Genomic DNA, 19,093 nt, shown 5'->3' with positions numbered 1-19,093 from the left:
TTTTGTTGTGCAGCTCTTCTTGAGATTTACACTGTTTTATAAAAAATCTGCACCAATCCACGGTTAATAAAGCTAGTGCTTAGGCAAACTGTAGAAATCTTAAGTCGCTAGTGTTTAAGAAAAAATGGGACTGCTCAAGTCAACGAGACTGCCACTGTTAACAAGTCTGTGGATAACAAGCGTTTTTTGTTACAATTTTATTTTTTCCTGCACTTTTATTTTCTGGATATCTAGATAATGTGCTTTAAAAATAAAATATAAAGCAATCTGAAAGCAGAATATTAATTTGTTTAATTAGTTCTAAATTATTTTTGCTTATTGTTGCTTTCATGAACCTGCTGGCTAAATGCAATGCACACTCTATAAATCCTACCAGGAGAAAAACAAAACTAATATTGAGTAGAAACATATCTTAAATTTTGACTCTGTTGCAGCAGATCAGTGTTTTACCCTTAACTTCAGTTATGCAGGGGCTTTCACCCAGAAATTTTTAGAACCAATATATGTAGCAGAATGTTTAAAATGGGAGATGTAACCTGTTCTGGTAATTTCATAGTATAAAATAAGTTACCTTAGCTCTTAGGTTTTCAGTGGCATCAATCCATAACACTTTATTTTTGCAGTGTATCTTTCCACTATTGTAGTGGCAAGATTTTTCAAATATTTCATCTTTTTATGAAATTGTTATGAATGTTACAAAATCTGAAAAAAATGTATACATATCAGATGTCAGAGTTTTGAAGATGATACACTTATAAAAAGACCATATGGAATGTATTTCTATTTTTGTTCTCGTTTCTAAAGTTTCCATAGCCAGACTTAAGAACGTACCAGAAACTGGCATTGCCTGGATTGGTTAAAGCTGTTATTTTCTTGAGAGATGTGCTTTGACACAGACTTTGGGGAAAGTTCTGAAGCACAGTGGAGAGCACATCAGAGATCAGAGCCGAGATCTGTGTAAGAAATGAGTGTTATGGCCCATTCATTTTCAAAAGGCCGTGAACACGTGCTGAAGTGGTGTATCTTAAAATAGGGTTTAGGCCTAAATTTCTGTTCAAAGCTAAAGCACTGGTGTAAGACACATTTCTTTTGTGAGTCAGTAGAGATGTGATAAAGGGACCTCTGTGTGAGTCTTAGTATGGCATTTGGCATCCTAGAATGAGACAGATGGATCCACCCTGCCTAGTGATAGGAAGGTTATCACCTCAATATTTAATGAGTAATAACATTTAGTTGAATAATATCTTCACTGGAAATTCAGATGTACCATAATTATCCCTCATTCTCTATAGAGCTTTTCCCATTGACATTTCTGTGTCCTTCACTGGATCTGATATTGGGCAAAAAGTTACCATTATGTTAATCATTGCTAATTCAAACTGCTAGCATCAGTACAGGTGAGACTTCAACAGCTCTAAGGTAGGTGCTTTCTTGCCGTTCCCTCTGGCAGTCTATGTATCCACATAGAAATGTTAGGTTCTCCTTAGGTCTAAATTCTTTTTTCCTTAAATAATGCCACAGACAATTTCAATAGGAAATTATTTTTACAGATTAAGAAAAAAAAAGCAACACAAAACCCCAAGCCCAAAAATAAGGTCACCTTATTTGAAAGGCTCTGTTTACCTTTAAATTAAATGGCTTTATATGAGGTTGCATTATATATGTAGGAAAGGTCTCGAGGATTTTTTGAGGCATTTTTCTTCTATTCTTGACAGCTGCAGCCTGCAAGCAAAGCTGCTTTTGACTTCTGTTTTACGTCTCTAAGTAGAGGTAGGATTGTTTGCTGAAAAGTCATTCTTTAGATGTTCAAAGAGGCTCCCTATCTTTTCTATTTTCTGTTTAATAACAGGCAAATGACTTTTTCTCCTTCTTAGTCTTACAGTTTGTAATTCAGTGGTAAATACGACAAAAGGTTCTGGGTGTTTTGTGATCTTGAGGCCTCATAGCATGCCAGTGAATTACTGTTTTGACATCTAAATTATCATGTAATCTTTCCTGCCATTGTGTGTCAATGTAAACCTATTTCTTGCTGTTGTGAAAGGAAACTTTTGAAAATATGGAATGAATTTAAACTAATTCAGTGTTACTTTCTTAGTGTCACAAACAGTCTGACATGGTATATCTGAGAGATGCAGCGTGCCCTATTCATGTACAAATATAGGGGCTGCTCTACTTCCTATCATTAAGACACAAAATGCTAACATTTTGAAGTAAAATAAAACTGCAACTGAATATTCCAGAGAGTGTTTTAGAATTTAGGGCTGACTACCTGGAAGGATGAGCCCTTCCTCTGACATACAGTCCATGGAGTCAGGTGTCTGCAAAAGATGTCAATGAGCCACTGACAACTCAACTTCTTTTTTAAATGGTGATACATAGACTGCTGTATTACTTTAAATTTCACCACTTTTTATTTTGAGTTTACTTAAATGTAGTAATGTAGGTAATGATGGTGATTCCTTAACAGGAAAGCAAGCGATTGAGAGTTCTGAGCCAAATTAAAATCACGGCTTGGAATAAGTATAGGTAGATAGTTTCAAAATTATTACATAGCTTGTTTTAGTGTTTTCTAGTTAAGAAGTAATGTGCTGTGTTCATTATTTATAAAATAGTTACCATACACCTATGCAAGTAGTTTCATGGTCTGGCGTTGAGTACAGCACTGCAGAACAGGAACAGTTAAAACAAGAGTTACAAATGCTCGAAAAAGAATAAAATTCAATATGATATGGACAGTCTATAAAAACTGTTAATGATGTAAGTAAAACCAGTCAACAAGGATAAAGCTAGCGCTCATGGTGGAGGGAAAGTTCATCTTGTCTGAGAGGTATGAGTCATGTCGTACACTTGTAGAGAATTTGGTAGCAGAGTAAATGTTCATGAACTAGACCGTGTGCCTTTTTGTTCTCTTTCTACTGGCTTCAAGTGCTTTCACTGTATCTTGCTTTTAAGTTGTGCTTTTTGTGGAAAAGCAACTAGACTGTCTGACTCGCTGCAAGCAAAACAATCTCATATATATTTGTGGAAGCAAAGTCTGTTGTGCTCAAGTCTTTTAAAAAGAAGAAAAAAAAAATCATCCTCCTTTTTTTTTTTCCCCAAAGCTATTCAAGTTTTGTCCCAGCTATGCCAATCTGTCACTGCAGCTGTCAGCGTGATGCCTTTTCTTCAAAGCACAGGGATGGCTCAGCTGAAAGCACTGCTTCTAGTCAAGGGCAGGAAAAAGGTCTGTGCAGGGAACAGCAGTTATAAGGCTGACAGCCCTCATGGTACATTGTCCACATAATATAATATTTAATGTATAGGTAAGGATTAGGGCAGAAAGGAAAGTGCATGAGGAATGGGGAAAACAGGATCACTCGGTTCAATACACTCAGTAAAATTCTGTCTTGGTGATTGCTTTGGATTTATTTTGCAGAATTTTGAACATGTTCACAAAGACCTCTTCCCATTTTTAAAATCTGATTGCAATGTCTGGGAGCCCTCTGTATGCTACCTGGCTTACGAAAGGGCTGTCTCTCTCATGAATTATTTACTACTGATTTGAATTCATCCTGCAAGTTAGGCAATTAGACATGTAAAAATTTAAAACTCCCCACATATAGATAGATTATTTAGTTCTTGCCAACCATCATGACCAAATTAAACCAGTTTTGCTAGAGTTGTTTTACAGCTGGGAAAAGCTAGGTAAAGATAATTAAATGTTTAAGACTGCAGAGCAGGTCAAAGGGCAGAGCTAGGAATAAAGTCATTATCTTTGTCTCCCAGAAAACCATTTCTTCTTCTCCTGCATTCTCAAACTTAGATAGTTTATATATGTGTGGGTATATAGAGGGTGGCAAATAAGAGACAGTGCTGTCTCAAAGACACAGTACAGTAGGTGGAGATTCTCAAGAGAATCTAGATCTTTTTTTGTGTGCATTCGTTAATTTATGCAGAATTGGAAGTATTCTTGATGAGCTGTGGAACTGCTATGATAGATTTGTCAGTGTTCTGTGTAAGAATTGCGCAGATATCTGGGCATCATTTTTGAGGATTTGGTGAATCAGTGCGTGTGACGTGTTTTTAAGTCAGAACAAATATAGACACATCATCCTGGAAGGTAAAATCCTTCTGACTCCCTGTTGCTACTGATCTTCTCTTGACCTACCCATTGAGTAACTTGACTGTGATTACAGAACTATTTTGATGCCATTGTGTACTCCATGGCTAGCACTATATTTAGGGCTCTCTCCAGTGGTTGCAAACTGTTTTCTCAACTTTGCATGATTAAAGCCTCCTACTTTCCTTTAAAGCATGAGCTACAAACAGGACACAACTAATAAAATCAGCCCCATTTCCTGCACTTAAATGCAATGTTGTAGCTCAGAATGCCAGTGTTCTTGAAATTACCATAAGTTAGACAGACTGAAGTAAAATGCTTGTATTAAATCAGTTTTCCTAATAAAAAAACCACAACAAAAAAAAAAACCCAAAACCACAACCCCCCCCAAACAAATTAAAGGAAAAAAAACCCACAAAACAGAAAAACCCAAATCAGAACACAGACTCGCTGTCCCACACATGCACACACACATACACATGCACAGATAGAAACAGGAGGAGTGGAAAAAGAAAACGTGCTGATGATATTAGTTATGAGTGAGTGGTTATAGGCACTAGATCCATCTGAAACTGTTGCTCTGTGAACTTTCTCATGCTTGTCTGTCTGATCAGGATGAATACCTCAGTGGCAGAAAATCATCACTTTGATAGTTGAAGTTCAACTCTTCCAATCAGTAAAGAATACCGTAAGCACTGTTAAAATGAACCCTGAAAGATATTCTTTCTTGAAAGTCAATTCTTTACAGGCTGTGTAGGAAGGCTGGGCAGGGTGGGATCACACTATTCAAAGGAGCAGCTTACATGCTTCGACTTTTGCTGTGGAAGGGGTGATGGGCCAAGAGAGAACCTGGGGTTTAGGATTAAGTAGGGAGCTAGCAAATGGAAACATCCTGGTGGTGCCTCCAGGAAGCCTTGTCAAGGCTCATGAAGGACAGAGGGATGGGATTACAATGAGGCAGATCACTTTACAAAGGGTAAATTGTGCCTTGGCAACCTGACAGCTTTTGTGATGAGATGACTAGCTCTGTGGATGAGGGGAAATCAGTAGGTGTCATTTGCCTTGATTTTAGAAAGGCTTTCAGCACAAATTCTCAGTCTTGTAGCCAAATGACAGAGATAGTGAATTGATGGATGTACTAGAAGATGAGTGGGACACTGGCTAGACCACCAGAGCCAAGGGGTAGTGGTCAGCAATTCAAAGTCCAGTAACTGATGACAAATTACTTGTGGTGTTTCTACAGAGTTGATACTGGTGCTAATGCTGTTTAACATCTTCATTAATAGCCAGAATGATTAGATAGAGTGTACTGTCAACAAGGCTTTAGGTAACACCAGACTGGGCAGAGCAGATGATACATTGGACAGTTGCTGTTCAGGGGGATCTCAATAGGCAGGAGAAATGGGCTGAGAGGAACCTCACAAAGTTCAATGGCAACAGGCAGGAGTTCCTCCAACTGGACAGAATAAAAACCACAGCAGTCCCAGCCAGGCACAGTCCGGCTAGGCAGCATCTTTGCAGAGTGGAGAACAAGTTGTTCATGAGTCAGCCACGTGCCCTTGCAATGGTGAAGGCTATAATAACAGCCTAGGCAGCAGTTTGAGGAACATCTACTTACCCCTTGTGAGACTGCATCGGGAGTACTGTGTCCAGTTGTAGGTTTCCCAACGTGCCAAAGTGTGTTGGGTGGAGGGTAACCCAGATGGTGGCGCAGACATCAATGACTGGGTCTTGTGCACAGAACATAGAAGAAAAGACTGGGAGAGCTCAGTTTGTTCAGCCTGGAGAAGAAGGGCCTGTGGGAAGAATCAAACTGCCGTCTTCAACCATCTAAGGGATGGTTAGAGAGCAGACAAAGCCAAACTCCTCTCAGAGGTGCACAGGAGAAGTATGAGGCAATAGACAACAAGTTGCATTAAAGGAAAATCTGACTAGATATAAGAGAAAACTTTTCTTATTCAGGATAGTTACAGCACTGTAACAGGGATCCAGCAAAGCTGTGGAAGTCCTTCTGAAAGCAACCACAACTGACAGTGTGGAGGTTTTGCTTGTCCTTGGTTGAGGAAGTAAAGGAATAACTGAGTTTTGAAAAGAAATTCCAAGTCCCCTAAATATTATTTTTTTATAGTGTTCCCACAATTACTAGTTTCTGATTGAGAAATCTCTTTAAGTTTACTTCAGAATAATCTGATACGGATATAAGGCTTTGTTCCTCAATGGGTTAGAAGTGATTGGTGATAGTATGAGAATGCTTTGGGAAATGACTTCTGAAAGATGTTTGTTATTTTAGTAGCTATTGTTTTTTAAATCAGTGGAAAGATACTTTCATTCTGAAGATTGCAAACATATTTGGTACTAGACCTTCTCACAGTGTATAAAAATGAAAAGAAGATAAAATCAACGAAAGGCAAAATTTGGTAGAGACAACAGAATACTGTAAAAAAATAATATTTTTCTTCCTGTAATAAAGGTAGCAGTCATTACATGTATGGCGCTAAATATTCATGTAAGTAAAAACTATGATTCTAAAAAGGAAATCCTTTGTTTAACCTTCAGTGACAATACGGTTATAAATAATTCTATTTGCCTAAAGCTGAAAATATTATAATCAAATGGCCTTCAACTTTTATCTATCACTCCGGAGCGTCCAGTGGAAAGAGATGGCTATGGGTCTATAATATCTTTTCAGATACTAAGCATTTTAATAAACTGTATCTTACTATGATAACCATGATAAGTGATACATGCAATGACATGTATACACACTAAATTGCATGCATTTCATTTTTGGTTTTTTATCCCAGGTTACACAGTTGCATAGAAATAATGGCATTAATCATCAGTTGCTGTTGTGCAGTAACATACAATATCTCTGAACACAGAATTATCTTACAATCACTACACCGAAATTGGAAAGAAACTCTGATATTCTTAAAGCATTTGAATTGCTGCACTAATGTTACATTCTTAATTCGGGTTATCACGGAATCACAGAATCTTCAGAGTTGGAAGGGACCTCTAGAGATCATCTAGTCCAACTCCCCTGCTAAAGCAGGATTGCCCAGAGCACATTACTCAGGACTGCATCCAGGCGGGTCTTGAAAATCTCCAGAGAAGGGGACTCCACACCCTCCCTGGGCAGTCTGTGCCACTGCTCTGTCACCTGAAACTTAAAGAAGCTTTTCCGTGTACTTGAATGGAACTTCCTATGTTCCAACTTGCACCCATTGCCCCTTGTCCTGTCACTGGGAACCACCGAGAAGAGTCTGGCTTCATCCTCCGTCAACCTGCCTTTTAGATACTTGTATGCCATAATAAGGTCTCCCCTCAGCCTTCTCTTCTCCAGGCTAAAGAGTCCCAGCTCTCTCAGCCTTCCCGCATAGGGGAGATGCTCCAATCCCTCAGTCATCTTAGTTGCCCTTCACTGTACTCGCTCCAGCAGTTCCCTGTCCCTCTTGAACTGGGGAGCCCAAAACTGGACACAGTATTCCAGTTGTGGCCTCACCAGTGCAGAGTAGAGGGGGAGAATGACCTCCCTTGATCTACTGGCCACTGGCCAGTTATGTTACTTAGGTATTGAAATCCTGCAGTGAATACTTGACAATAGAAACATGATCAGTTTTGTCAGTAGTACTGTAATCATCCCTGCCATGCACAAAGAGACTCTGCAGCCTTTACAACTTTAAAGTACAGACAGTCCTTCATTGGCTAATACACAATGTAGATAAATAGAACAAATGAGCTACTATGCTAAGCATTGGTACGTTCATCAGCCAATACAATGCCTGAAGTCTTTGCTGACCAAGCAGGCATCAGTCAGGCAGAGAAGGCATGCCCTCCATCACTTTTAGTACTACCCTGACTACATGTTGGTCCTTCTCCTCCTGAGTCCTTGAGCTTTTAACAATCCAATCTCAGCAGTCCTGCCTCTGTCTGACATTTTACTTACGGTGCGCGGCTCCACTCTACGCTTTCTCACAGCTCTGTGGTTTTCTGCAGATTCTGAGCCACATCTGAGCCGTGAAGATGATCAGAGAGCTGGGGCATCTCTCCTATGAATACATGCTGAGAGAGTTGGGGTTGTTCAGCCTGGAAAAGAGAAGGCTCTGGGAAGACCATATAGCCCCTTTGAGTACCTAAAGGGGGCCTACAGGAAAGATGGAGAGGACTTTATCAGGGAGTGTAACGACAGGGGAAGGGGTAACGCTTTCAAACTGAGAGAAGATAGATTTAGATTAGATATTAGGAGGAAATTCTTGAGTGTGGTGGTGGTGAGACACTGGAACAGGCTGCCCAGAGAATCATAGAATGGTTTAGGTTGGAAGGGACCTTAAAGATCATCTAGTTCCAGCCCCGCTGCCATGGGCAGGGACACCTCCCACTAGACCAGGCTGCTTAAAGCCCCATCCAGCCTGGCTGTCTAAGCATTCTGTGATCTTATGATTATGCATCTGGGTTGAATCAGAGCTTGGCCTTGGGTCACCACCGCTGTACCCCAGTGTGGGAAGACGAAGAGGTTAGGGCATTTCAGATGGCTGGCAACTAGCCTGGATATGGGTTTCATCACTAATTAAAGATCAGGTTGGCCAGCCTTACAGATTCACAAATCTTTTTAAACTGGCTCTATATTTCAAACTGAACATCAGCTGAGTGCATATGAACCGTGCAGAATATATGGGTTCGTCATAAATATCATAGTATATGTGCATATCCATATACTGCATACAGATAAGTAGTGTAAACATAAAATGTTGATGTTTATTCTCTGTAAAGATTATTTGATCATCTTGGTTTTACTCAAACACGTAAAGTGGACTTGTAAGGTAAGGGAAGCTGAAAACTCAGCCCCAAGGTCTCCTAATTGTAAGTTGAATACATCACATTTCCTATAGCTCTACTAAAAATGAATGACTAGTTATTATATATTCAGGATGTGATCCAAAGCCTAGTGAAATTGAAAAGAAAGACAACAGTGAGCTCTGATTTGGAGGCTGAGAATCTATTTCCTTCATCCTTAATTGATTGACCAGTACCCAAAATTATGTACTGTTGTACAATGTGAATTCATTGGGAAGTGAGGCTTTTAGACTTTTAATTTAATGTATCATTGCGGGCATTTCAATACTTATGAATTTCGTATTTTTTAATTTATCTTTTTTTTTCCTCTTCCAGGCAAGCCCTGCCCCTATAATTGTCAACACAGACACCTTGGATACAATCCCTTATGTAAGTATTATTTTACTTTAATAATACATGGAATTTGTTTATTTTCTCACAGACATTTTATTCAGTATTGCATGGAAGTTATAAACAAATCTTACAATTAATCATGTCTTTTACAGTTAACATGGTTTATCTTTTCTAGAAGAAGAAATCAGGAATGATAATTGCACTCGGGTGAATTATAGCATATTATATACACGTAATCTGTAGTTTAGACTTCAACACATAAACTGTAACTTACTAAAACTAGCCTTTCTTTGAACAAAACTGTGATTTCATTAAGCCTTACCTACTTACCAGTAACATAAAATATGAATATTGCCTTTTAGAGCAGCATGCATCTTTCTACCTTATTAAGAAGATATCTAGATGCACACTGTAATATTAGAATGGTGCAAACAGCTCTTCATTTTTCTGTCTATATTCCTTTTGTAGATGAAAGCTGTTCATGATAACAGCAGAAACTAGATGACTTCATGTTTTCTTATTAATGTCTCTTCATTTTTATGACTTCTAGAAAAAAAAATTTACTCTAAAATAAATGCAAGTTTTTATCAGAGTTTAAAAGATCTGCTTTTCTACAAGCATTTGATATCATTGTCATTTTAGACTGTAAAAGCAACTATAGTTGAAGATAAAGGACACAGAGAAAGGCAAAGTGAATACATAATAAAGAGAGTTACAGGCTTAAATGATTGGAGGGAGGAAAAGCAAGAAGTACAAAGCTAGCCAGCCAGTATCTAATCTTTCTCCTTGCATACTCTTAGTTATCTTTTTAAAGCTCTTAATTAATGTCTCTCATCTGTTGTGTTTTGTCCACATCTGTTTCTTGTGATACCAAGCCATAAGCCTAATTATTTATCCACCTACACCAATCATATTGCTGGACTATTGATGAGGAAGTTTAATAGGGTTTATCCTGGCCAGCTTGTTTGTTTCTAACAATTCATAAAACTTAGAAATTATTGTGCAGAACACATATAAAGATCACAGCCAAGAGCAATTTAGAAGAATGACACTGCTGTAAAGCAGAAGAGAATTAAAACCCTTGTTGGGAATTTCAACCATTGGGAAGGGTGGAAAAGTTAGATAAAATTTCCATTCGGCTTTTTTTTAAAGGCTTTCTATCATTTCTGTCTCGGTTTTGCTTCCTAACATCAGAACCATCTGCTCTGTTCTCCCTCTCAATAGGTCTGGCTTTTCTTCTGTTTTAATGAGACATTTTACACTTAGTGTTCTCTAGGTCTACCAGGAGGGACATTGTGAGCCCCAGTTCTCATTTCCAGCGCTGGACCTGTGCCCAGGATGCTCTGCAGCTACGGTGTTAGAATTCCTAAATACAGATGCAGTTACACTAGTGACAAGATGTTCAATCAATATGATTTATTCCCATAACACAGTCTATCAATACTCATACTCTTTTAAACAACTTTTATACTAGTGTTCCTTTCTCTTAAAAAGAAAGGACAAATGACCAAACACATTCAAGAGAAATATTGACAGTAGACTGAAAAGTGCCTGTGGGCTGTTTCAGTCTCCAACACATGATCTAAACTAGATAAATAAACAGAAGGTGCTTGTTGTAAAAATAGACAATTGTGAATTAGTCACCTTGCTCTTTACCCAGTGCATGGGAAGAGATATGTCCCTTAAATATGGGACACAGCAATACTACCAAAAAGGGACTAATTTAGATGAGCCAGTAAAAGACGTCAAGGTGAAGCATATCTGCTGAGCCCAGGCCAACATGGTGCCCCACAGGACACACGGTCCTCGCTTTAGAAACAGACATTTCTTTCTGATCAGGATTTATATGCTTGAACATTCTGCAGAATGAGACAGACAGACAAACATATGGACAAACCACTTCTTCCTCCAACCTAATATTTGGGAGAGTGGGCTGTGTTTTCCTTCCTGCTCCTAGGACTAGTTCAGTGTAGTTTGGTTTGGTTTCATTTTATGGTATTTCCTCTGCTAGGAAGGTGCTGTAGTCACTGGGCCAGACACATATTTGCTTGTGTGTGTGTCCCCTCTTGGTCCAGTGAACCTTTCAAAAACAGATTTATGGACAGCATGTGGTGGGTTGACTCTGTCCAATAGCCAAACGTTCTTCTCACTCCCCTTTCCTGTGGTTCAGGGAGAAAATGGAAGGCAAGAAGAGTTGTATATTGAGATAATGACAGTTGAATAGGGAAAGCAAAAGCTGCACATGCAGGCAAAGCAGAATAAGGAATTCATTTACTACTTCCCATCGGCAGGCAGATGTTCAGCCACTTCCTGGAAAGCAAGACTTCATCACACGTAGCAGTTAGTTGGGAAGACAAACACCATAACCATAAATGGCCCCCCTTCCTCCTCCTTTGCCTGAGCTTTTATTGCTGAGCATGACATCATATGGTACGGAATATCACTTTGGCCAGTTGGTATCAGCTGTCCTGGCTGGGTCTCCTCCCAGCACTTTACCCAGAAAGGAAGGGCAAAATGGGAAAGAGAGAAAGCTTTGATACTCTGCAACCTCTCTTCAGCAACAGCCAAAACATTGGTGTGTTACCAACATTGTTTCGGTCACAAATGGAAGCATAGCATTATCCAGCCTACTGTGAAGAAAATTAACTCCATCCCAGTCAGACCTAGTACAGCCTAAAATACCGTATCGGGCCTATAACAACATGGGGTGTCACTGGGGCTTTTTCCCTCAAATATTTGGAAAGGAAAATCTTCCAGAAATGGATGCACTGAGTGAATGATCATGCAGCCATCGTAATATCACTTATCTTACAGGAAATATCTTTTAGCAGATATATCCTAAAATATTGGGTTTTTTTTTTCAGACAGGTCCATTCAGAGAGATAACTAAGAGCTAAGTTTAATTATTATTTTGAAACTTGAACATGAGTCAAGCACCTGCCTTTTCAGCACTCTCAGGACCCCCAGACATGCCTGGAGGAAGACTGTAAATGCCTAGGGACATCTCTGATGAAGGTTTAAGTGTCCTTAGTGTTAGCTACCTAGTTATTAAAGCTTCTGAAAGGTATCATTCTTTTTCAGTTACCATGAAAAAAACACCTAACACTGAAGGGACAAATTATTTTATGGATCAGAGAAGCCAGGTTAAATTATGATATTTTCTGTCCAAAGCTAAAAACAGCCATGATGTAAGTGAGCACAGAGTGTCTGATCCTCTCTTGTAACTGCAACCTGTCTAAAACACCCAGAAGTGCTGATTTTCAGGGCTAGAGTCCTCTTGGATCCCAACTATTCAGCTCCTGTTGTCAAGCCTTAAAACACACGTGGAGTCTAGGAAGCCTCCTATGGGAGGAACAGGCAGAAATTTTTAGATCTTACCAATTGGACCATGTTTCCTATGATCACATTCTTTTTCTCACATCCTGTTTTTCTCTAATCATAGATGCTTATCCTTTAATTCTTTCATTTGAATGTGCACTCCACAAACCTGAGTACCATTTCTAAATTGTTAAATAAAAATAATTCAAAGGCAAGTGGCTACATATGCAAGTGATACATCTCATGAAAATTCTTGACATATTAATTTTTGATTTCTGACTGTTGGGTTTTTTGAGATGCTTTTCAATAAAACTGGTTAATGCTGTCCACTCATGTTTTTGCAAAAAATTGCTACTTTAAAAAAATTATCCGATATATTTTTCTTTTATTAAAATCCTTTTTTTTCTTCAGCAACTGTAATTTTCATTGTATTTACCATAACAAAGTTAAGTAATCCATTTTATGCCATGTAGAAATTATTCCTAAATAAAATCAGGCTATTTTTAGTGTTGTTACATACCAGATGGAGACTTCTCATGATTTTGTTTAGCTGTTGGCTCAGCAGCGCAAGAAACCTGTCCCATTGTTTCGTTTTACGCAATGTACCTTCAATGCATTTCCATTTCAATAACAATTCAGCTCATCCTCTCTGCCATCTTCCTCCAAAAATTCCTGAGTGTTTTCAGAGGGAGGGGGTCTCACAGCAATGATTAGCATTCAGAAAGCATTTTCAAATGTAATGTTTCCACTGGTCCACCAGAGAGAAATTTCCTTTTTACAGTTGGTATACAACTGGTAAACTACATGATTTGTCTCATTAACATTCTAATGATTTAAATTCATGTAATTAAACCTTTTGGTACTGTTGACATTCTTCAAACCTTTCAACTCAATAGTTTGGCAAAAAAAAAAATCATCCTGTGAGGGACTGTTTTTCATTAGTATGCTTTTCTTATATGCGATAAAAGAAAAGGCCTTATTCTATTATACTATATGTTATTCCTTATAATTTGGGCCTACAGCGAATAACAGAAGAAACAGTTAATTAGCTTTGTTTCTAGGTTCAGTGGCTTGAAAACCAGCTTGCCAAGCTTTGGACGTGGGAATAAATTTGATAGGAAGCTTCGATGGTACAAAACGAATTATTCTGTGGCATTTTAAGCACAATTAAACATTTGTGGGAGTTTGTTTGTTCTCTATTCTTTGGCTGTAAATTTTAGATCTTTTTGTATAATGAGAAGCGTTAATTTAATAACATATGAATCATCACAGTTTCTCTGTTGCACAGAATAAGCCTTATTTATTTCTTTTTTAGTTTCCAAAATGCTGTATAGTTACTTTGAAAGTAGCTGTAAGGCTGGCTTTGCTGTATCACTTTCAGAAATTGATGGGAACCTTCCTATTTATTTCATGACGGAATTTCATTTTCCTTTCATCTTGACAAAATTTTAATCTAAGTTCACTCAGGTACCATGGTTGTTCCCTTCCTCCCTCTGCCTTGTCACAGTGATAAGAGCTAAAGAATATGTCTCCTTTTTGTGCCAACGAACTCCTCATATTTCTTCAGTTCTTCCAAATTATTACTATTATTAGTGGTGGTGTTATTATTATTACTACTATTATTATGATGATTTATTGCTATTGTTATTCTATTACTGGTTTGCTTTGCTAATTGTGCTGCCTCTGCTGAGTTCTGCGCAGATACACTCAAGTTGTTTCCTAAAGTGATTTTTCAGACTACTCAGGTTATGTTTTCCTGAGCTGTAATCAAATCTTTGGATCGTGTTACACATGCCTGAGCGCAGCCACACAGATGGCTGGGCGGCTGTTTTGGTGCATCCCTGCTTAGGGACACCGGGAGCTCAGACCCTTTCTGGAGTGTGGCAGTTGCTCTGTGACGACTCCTGCGCAGGCAAATGCGGGGGCCATGCAGATGCCAAAATAGGGAGGTTGGGAAAATTTTCAGCTTTCTTCTCTCTCATCCCAGTCAGCCGGTGCACCTGGATTTAGCACATTAGAAGGAGGTACATAAAAGCTTAAACAAAAGGCTGCAAAGAAAAATAAATGCTTCCTGTCCTATTCTGATGGTAAAAAGAATAGGGAAAATTTGCAAATTTCTGAGACAGTCAGTATTCTAAAGGCTTTTATTGGATAATATGAATGTAGGCGCAGCCTAGACCTAAATAAGTAAATTGGAGGAGGGAGGGGGCCTTATATATTTCTACAGTAAAGCATAAGTCATGTGGCATTACATAATGAATATTAGATGTCATATATAACTATGACTGATGAGCAAATTTTTGAAGACAGTGGTAATAGAGGAATAAAAATAATTTTTTGTCTGAAAAGGTAGAATCTAAATTTTCACAAAAGTAGGGAGATCTTGGAGTTGGGATTTTTTATTACTGAGTATATTAAAATACATAAAAATATCAACATATAAGTATATTTATCTATTTTCCCATTGACTTCTCTTCAGAATAATTTTTTTACTTCTTTCTTAATTAGCTTGATCATAGTCTTGAAAGTCAGATTGCACATCTTATTATCTCGAATGGCTCTTAGATTTTCCAGATTGTTAAACACCAGTTTTGTTTGTTTGTTGTTTATACTCATCTTTCAGTCTGTCAGTTAATGTGGATTACAATGGAAAAGCTAAATCTGGTAGAGCTCTGTGCTAGTTTTTAAAACCTGTGTTGGCTTGGCTTCTCTGTTTTGCCCCTTGAATTGTATTGCAGCAATATTGTTTGCCCTGGCAATCACTGCTGTGTTCTGCATGTCATCGTTTCTCCAGTGGGAGAAGAGATTTTTCTTTTACAATAGCAGTATTGACAAGGTTGATTTAAATCATATTTATGAAATATTTGAGATCATTAGTGAAAAAGGTGCTACATAACACAAGACTAATGAACTAACATAAAAGAACTCCCCTTAAACGTGCAAAAATAGAAAAATCTTCATCCTGCCATCTGATGACTTAAATGGATTTTAGTATGATGGATAGCAGAAAAATATATCGTTGCTGTTCAAAACCCGAAGCAAAAATACAGAATGGATCTTATGAATCTGATTTATTTTGCCTCTATTTCATATCCATTGTTTTTCTACTGGAAAATCAATATATTTCAAACATTGTCTTTTAAAATATACTGGTTTAGAAAGAAACATCTTTACAAAAGAGGCCAAAGTGATTTTGAAGTAAAAATGTGGTTGTTTTTGCCGGGTTTCTCTTTTAGATTCTGGATGCAATTTTGAATATTTAAGCCTCATCAAAGACATAATTTTAACCAGGGGAGGGAAAAAACTCTTCAAAGTGAAATAACTTCAAGATTTGAAGGTATTTCTTTTATTTTCCTCAGGAACAAGCATTACTTTGCATATTTGAGTGCTACATATCATATTACATAAAAAATCAGAAGAAAACCTTCATTGTGTCTGGATGTAGGTAGAAATATCAACATCCTGTCAATCCAAGAAGTAAAAGCAACCCTTGGTCACGCATCTAATTACTCCTTCACACTTCTATTCTGCAAAATTATAATACTTTCCATTTCCAATTACCTGTGAATAACCCTGGCCTTTAGATTCAATCAAGAAGTTCTTTCTCTGGACTTCTGATTGAAACATTGTCATTAGCAGAATGGGAGAGAGGAGTTTACTGACCTGTAAAGAGAGCACATCATACACTTGTCTGCGTCCCTCTGCTTCAGGTGGACACAGCAGAGAAAATGTGTAATGCCTCATACTTTTTGGATTTGGACTGCTTAGAGTGCACGTACTTTAGCATTTTAGTCCAGATCATGGGTGGGCTTGAGAAGCACATTCCTTGTGGTTACCAGTCTTTAGTTTACACGCTGGAGCTTATGAAACAGACTTTCTGACAAAAAGCTAAACTCGACAACAGGCTTCTGGGTACCCTCTACCCACTATCAGGCAGTCGGTCCTTTGGGTGACACTGAAATAAGGCCCCTGAAAGGGGTTGCGTGCTTTGCTTTTGCAAAGTCTGTTCCTGTTGGGCCACTCTTCTCTTGTAGCCTCTACTATGGGGAAGTCAGCAAGGCACTGCTTTACCAGTTATTTTTATCACTCTGAGAAAAATCATATATACTTTTGTGGGTGTGGGAGAGCATGTACATACCCCTCCTCTACACCCGGCTATACTTCATTTTTAATTCACATAAGATAATTTGTCCATGAGGTTGTTAGGTGCTGCAGAGTGCACAGCATGTCTGTTAGAGTTGTTTGGAATGCTTGGAGATTTGAGTCAGCCTAGAATTGCATGGCCTCAACTGACCTAAATTAAATGCAGTTTGAATTTGTTCTTGTCTTGCTCTTCCTAGCCTTGAATTAGCTTTTGCTTTTGTGTCATTTTTGATATATTACACTACAGACCCGCAGTTAACGTTACTGGATTTTGTAGCAGTAAGCTAAAATCAGCAGGGCCTGTGGGTTTGCAAGGATGCTGTGGCTAACATAACCTCTTGAAAATAAGCTTTAACAGTACAATCTGTGGTCTTAAGCCATCAAACCCATTGTCTTCCATAAATATTTCTGTTCATTTCAGCTTTTATTCTTTTGCATAAAAGGCTTAATTGGGATATAAAATTAAGATGTTGATAAAGCTCTTCAAGTACACAAGACTATTTTTCCACAGTGATAGCTTTATTTTGAATTACTTTGTCATGAAGTTGCAGTTCTAAACTGAATTAGGAAACATAGCATAAATGTAAAAGTGAATAATTACTTATCTATAGACTTAATTTCTTTGTGATTTGAGACAATGGCACTTGTAGGTAGATTTCGCTGTATTAGAAAGGTGTAGAACTTAACTGAAAGCTGTTTTCAAAAGTGAAAGAAGAGTTAGCACAGATGTCATTATCTTAATAGTTTTAATTTTACAAAAGGAAGAACGAACTTCCCTGTTCCAGAAGACTTCATTTGGATGACTTCAGACATCAGTTAGGCAAAATTTCGAGTGCTGTTGTCAGAGACAGACGTATTCCTTTGACCTTGGATAACCTAAGAAGTAGAGAGAAAGTAACTGCTCAGTATTGAAGAGAAAAATAAATTTGATGAAAAGTGGAAAAGAAAAATATTGGTTTCATGTCTTTTGGAAATGGAAGGGCTTAATTTCTATAACGCTTCAGTCCTTTAAGATGAGATGTATCTGAAATTTATTTTATGAGAATCCCTCTTTGTAATTTTAAGGATATTTATTTTTTATGTGTAGAATTGATTGATGTTTTGCTTTGCAAACTACCTCTTAAAGTTCAGCCAAGGCAAGGTTGTTGTTATCCTGGCAGTACATAATGCAACATTAGTAAGAACACTGGATAGAAAAGATTTCCTTCCCATATAATCATTTATGTATTGCTCTTAACATTATCAATTTCAGGTTTTATAGGAGGAGTTTTTCACTTACTTATGTTAACTTTTAAAAAATGTTAGAATAACTGCAGTGTTTTCCTACTCATTTCCTGCAGTGATACAAATAAATCTGAATGAACATCATTTCACTTTAATAAAAATGCAAAATTAACCATTTAAATTCTGCCTCATTTTCCCCTATTGTTAGCCAGGGATTAGCTGAACCATGCTGTAAAACCAACACACTTCCAGCACAGTTTCAGGAAATGTTCTGAAGCAAAGTCCCTGCTCTTGCAAGTCATGAGTGTTGACTGTTTTGGCATGTGACTCATTTCTAATCCACATTTTACATAATAAAAACCTATGCTACTTTTAATGCAGTGATCTGGTGAATCAGCCTCAATGGTAAATTATATTTTTAATCAGTGTTTAGATGACTCTGCATATAGTAGCAAACCCAAATATACCACAGATAATATCTGTTTTCTTGATCTTAAAAATCCCAGCTCTCATAATTTTCTACAGAAGATTGATTTAGTTTGAGGGTAATAGAAAGTAAAGATGCCTACATGAGATAAATTTCCACATTATGGAGATTATTAATAAAAAGAAATGACAACTGAAGTGCATTTTTTTTTGTATCTTACATTAATATATTCAATCAGCTGTCTAGTGATTTGTGTCTGTAAATTGTTCTGCATAAAGATGGCAATAGTTTAAAACTTTGGGTTCTTTTTTAGTCATAAATTATTTGTACTGAATATGTGATGTTTTATGTTAGCTAGGCAGAAAACTTTGCTTTATTGGATTTTGGCAAGCGTCATTGTTTCATTCTTTACACAGCTTAATTGGGCAGTAGTGGGGTCATAACAAAATTAATCTTGTATAATGTCCAAATTCAGGAGTTAGATTTTGCAGAGGTGATGGAAAGGTGAGCATAGCACGCTGGGTTTATCTTAAAACTATTGAGCTATAATAATTTTTCAAATAACATGCAGTGTACAAGGCTGATTAATCACTCTGATTTCACCATCATCTTTCTCTTTAGTAGAAGAGAGTGCTGTTATCTTAATAGTGCTCTTTCTCATTCTGTGAACTGTAAAAGTCTACAACTATCCA

At 37.7% G+C, this 19,093-nt stretch overlaps 1 protein-coding gene across 3 annotated transcripts in view; it reads left to right on the top strand.

Moving 5' to 3' along the window:
* DLG2 (discs, large homolog 2 (Drosophila)) overlaps positions 1-19,093 on the top strand; it is a 673,110-nt gene that overhangs the window by 237,681 nt on the left and 416,336 nt on the right. For all 3 annotated transcript variants that reach the window (XM_009881201.1, XM_009881200.1, XM_009881198.1), the window contains one exon: positions 9,272-9,325. In XM_009881201.1, coding sequence (XP_009879503.1) covers positions 9,272-9,325 — 54 coding nt within the window. The remainder of the gene's footprint in view (positions 1-9,271; positions 9,326-19,093) is intronic.

Source organism: Charadrius vociferus, unplaced genomic scaffold (genome assembly GCF_000708025.1).
Source record: "Charadrius vociferus isolate BGI_N301 unplaced genomic scaffold, ASM70802v2 scaffold1, whole genome shotgun sequence".
Classification (NCBI taxonomy): domain Eukaryota; kingdom Metazoa; phylum Chordata; class Aves; order Charadriiformes; family Charadriidae; genus Charadrius; species Charadrius vociferus.
Note: the sequence above shows the minus strand (reverse complement) of the source record. Positions and strands in the feature narration are given on the sequence as shown.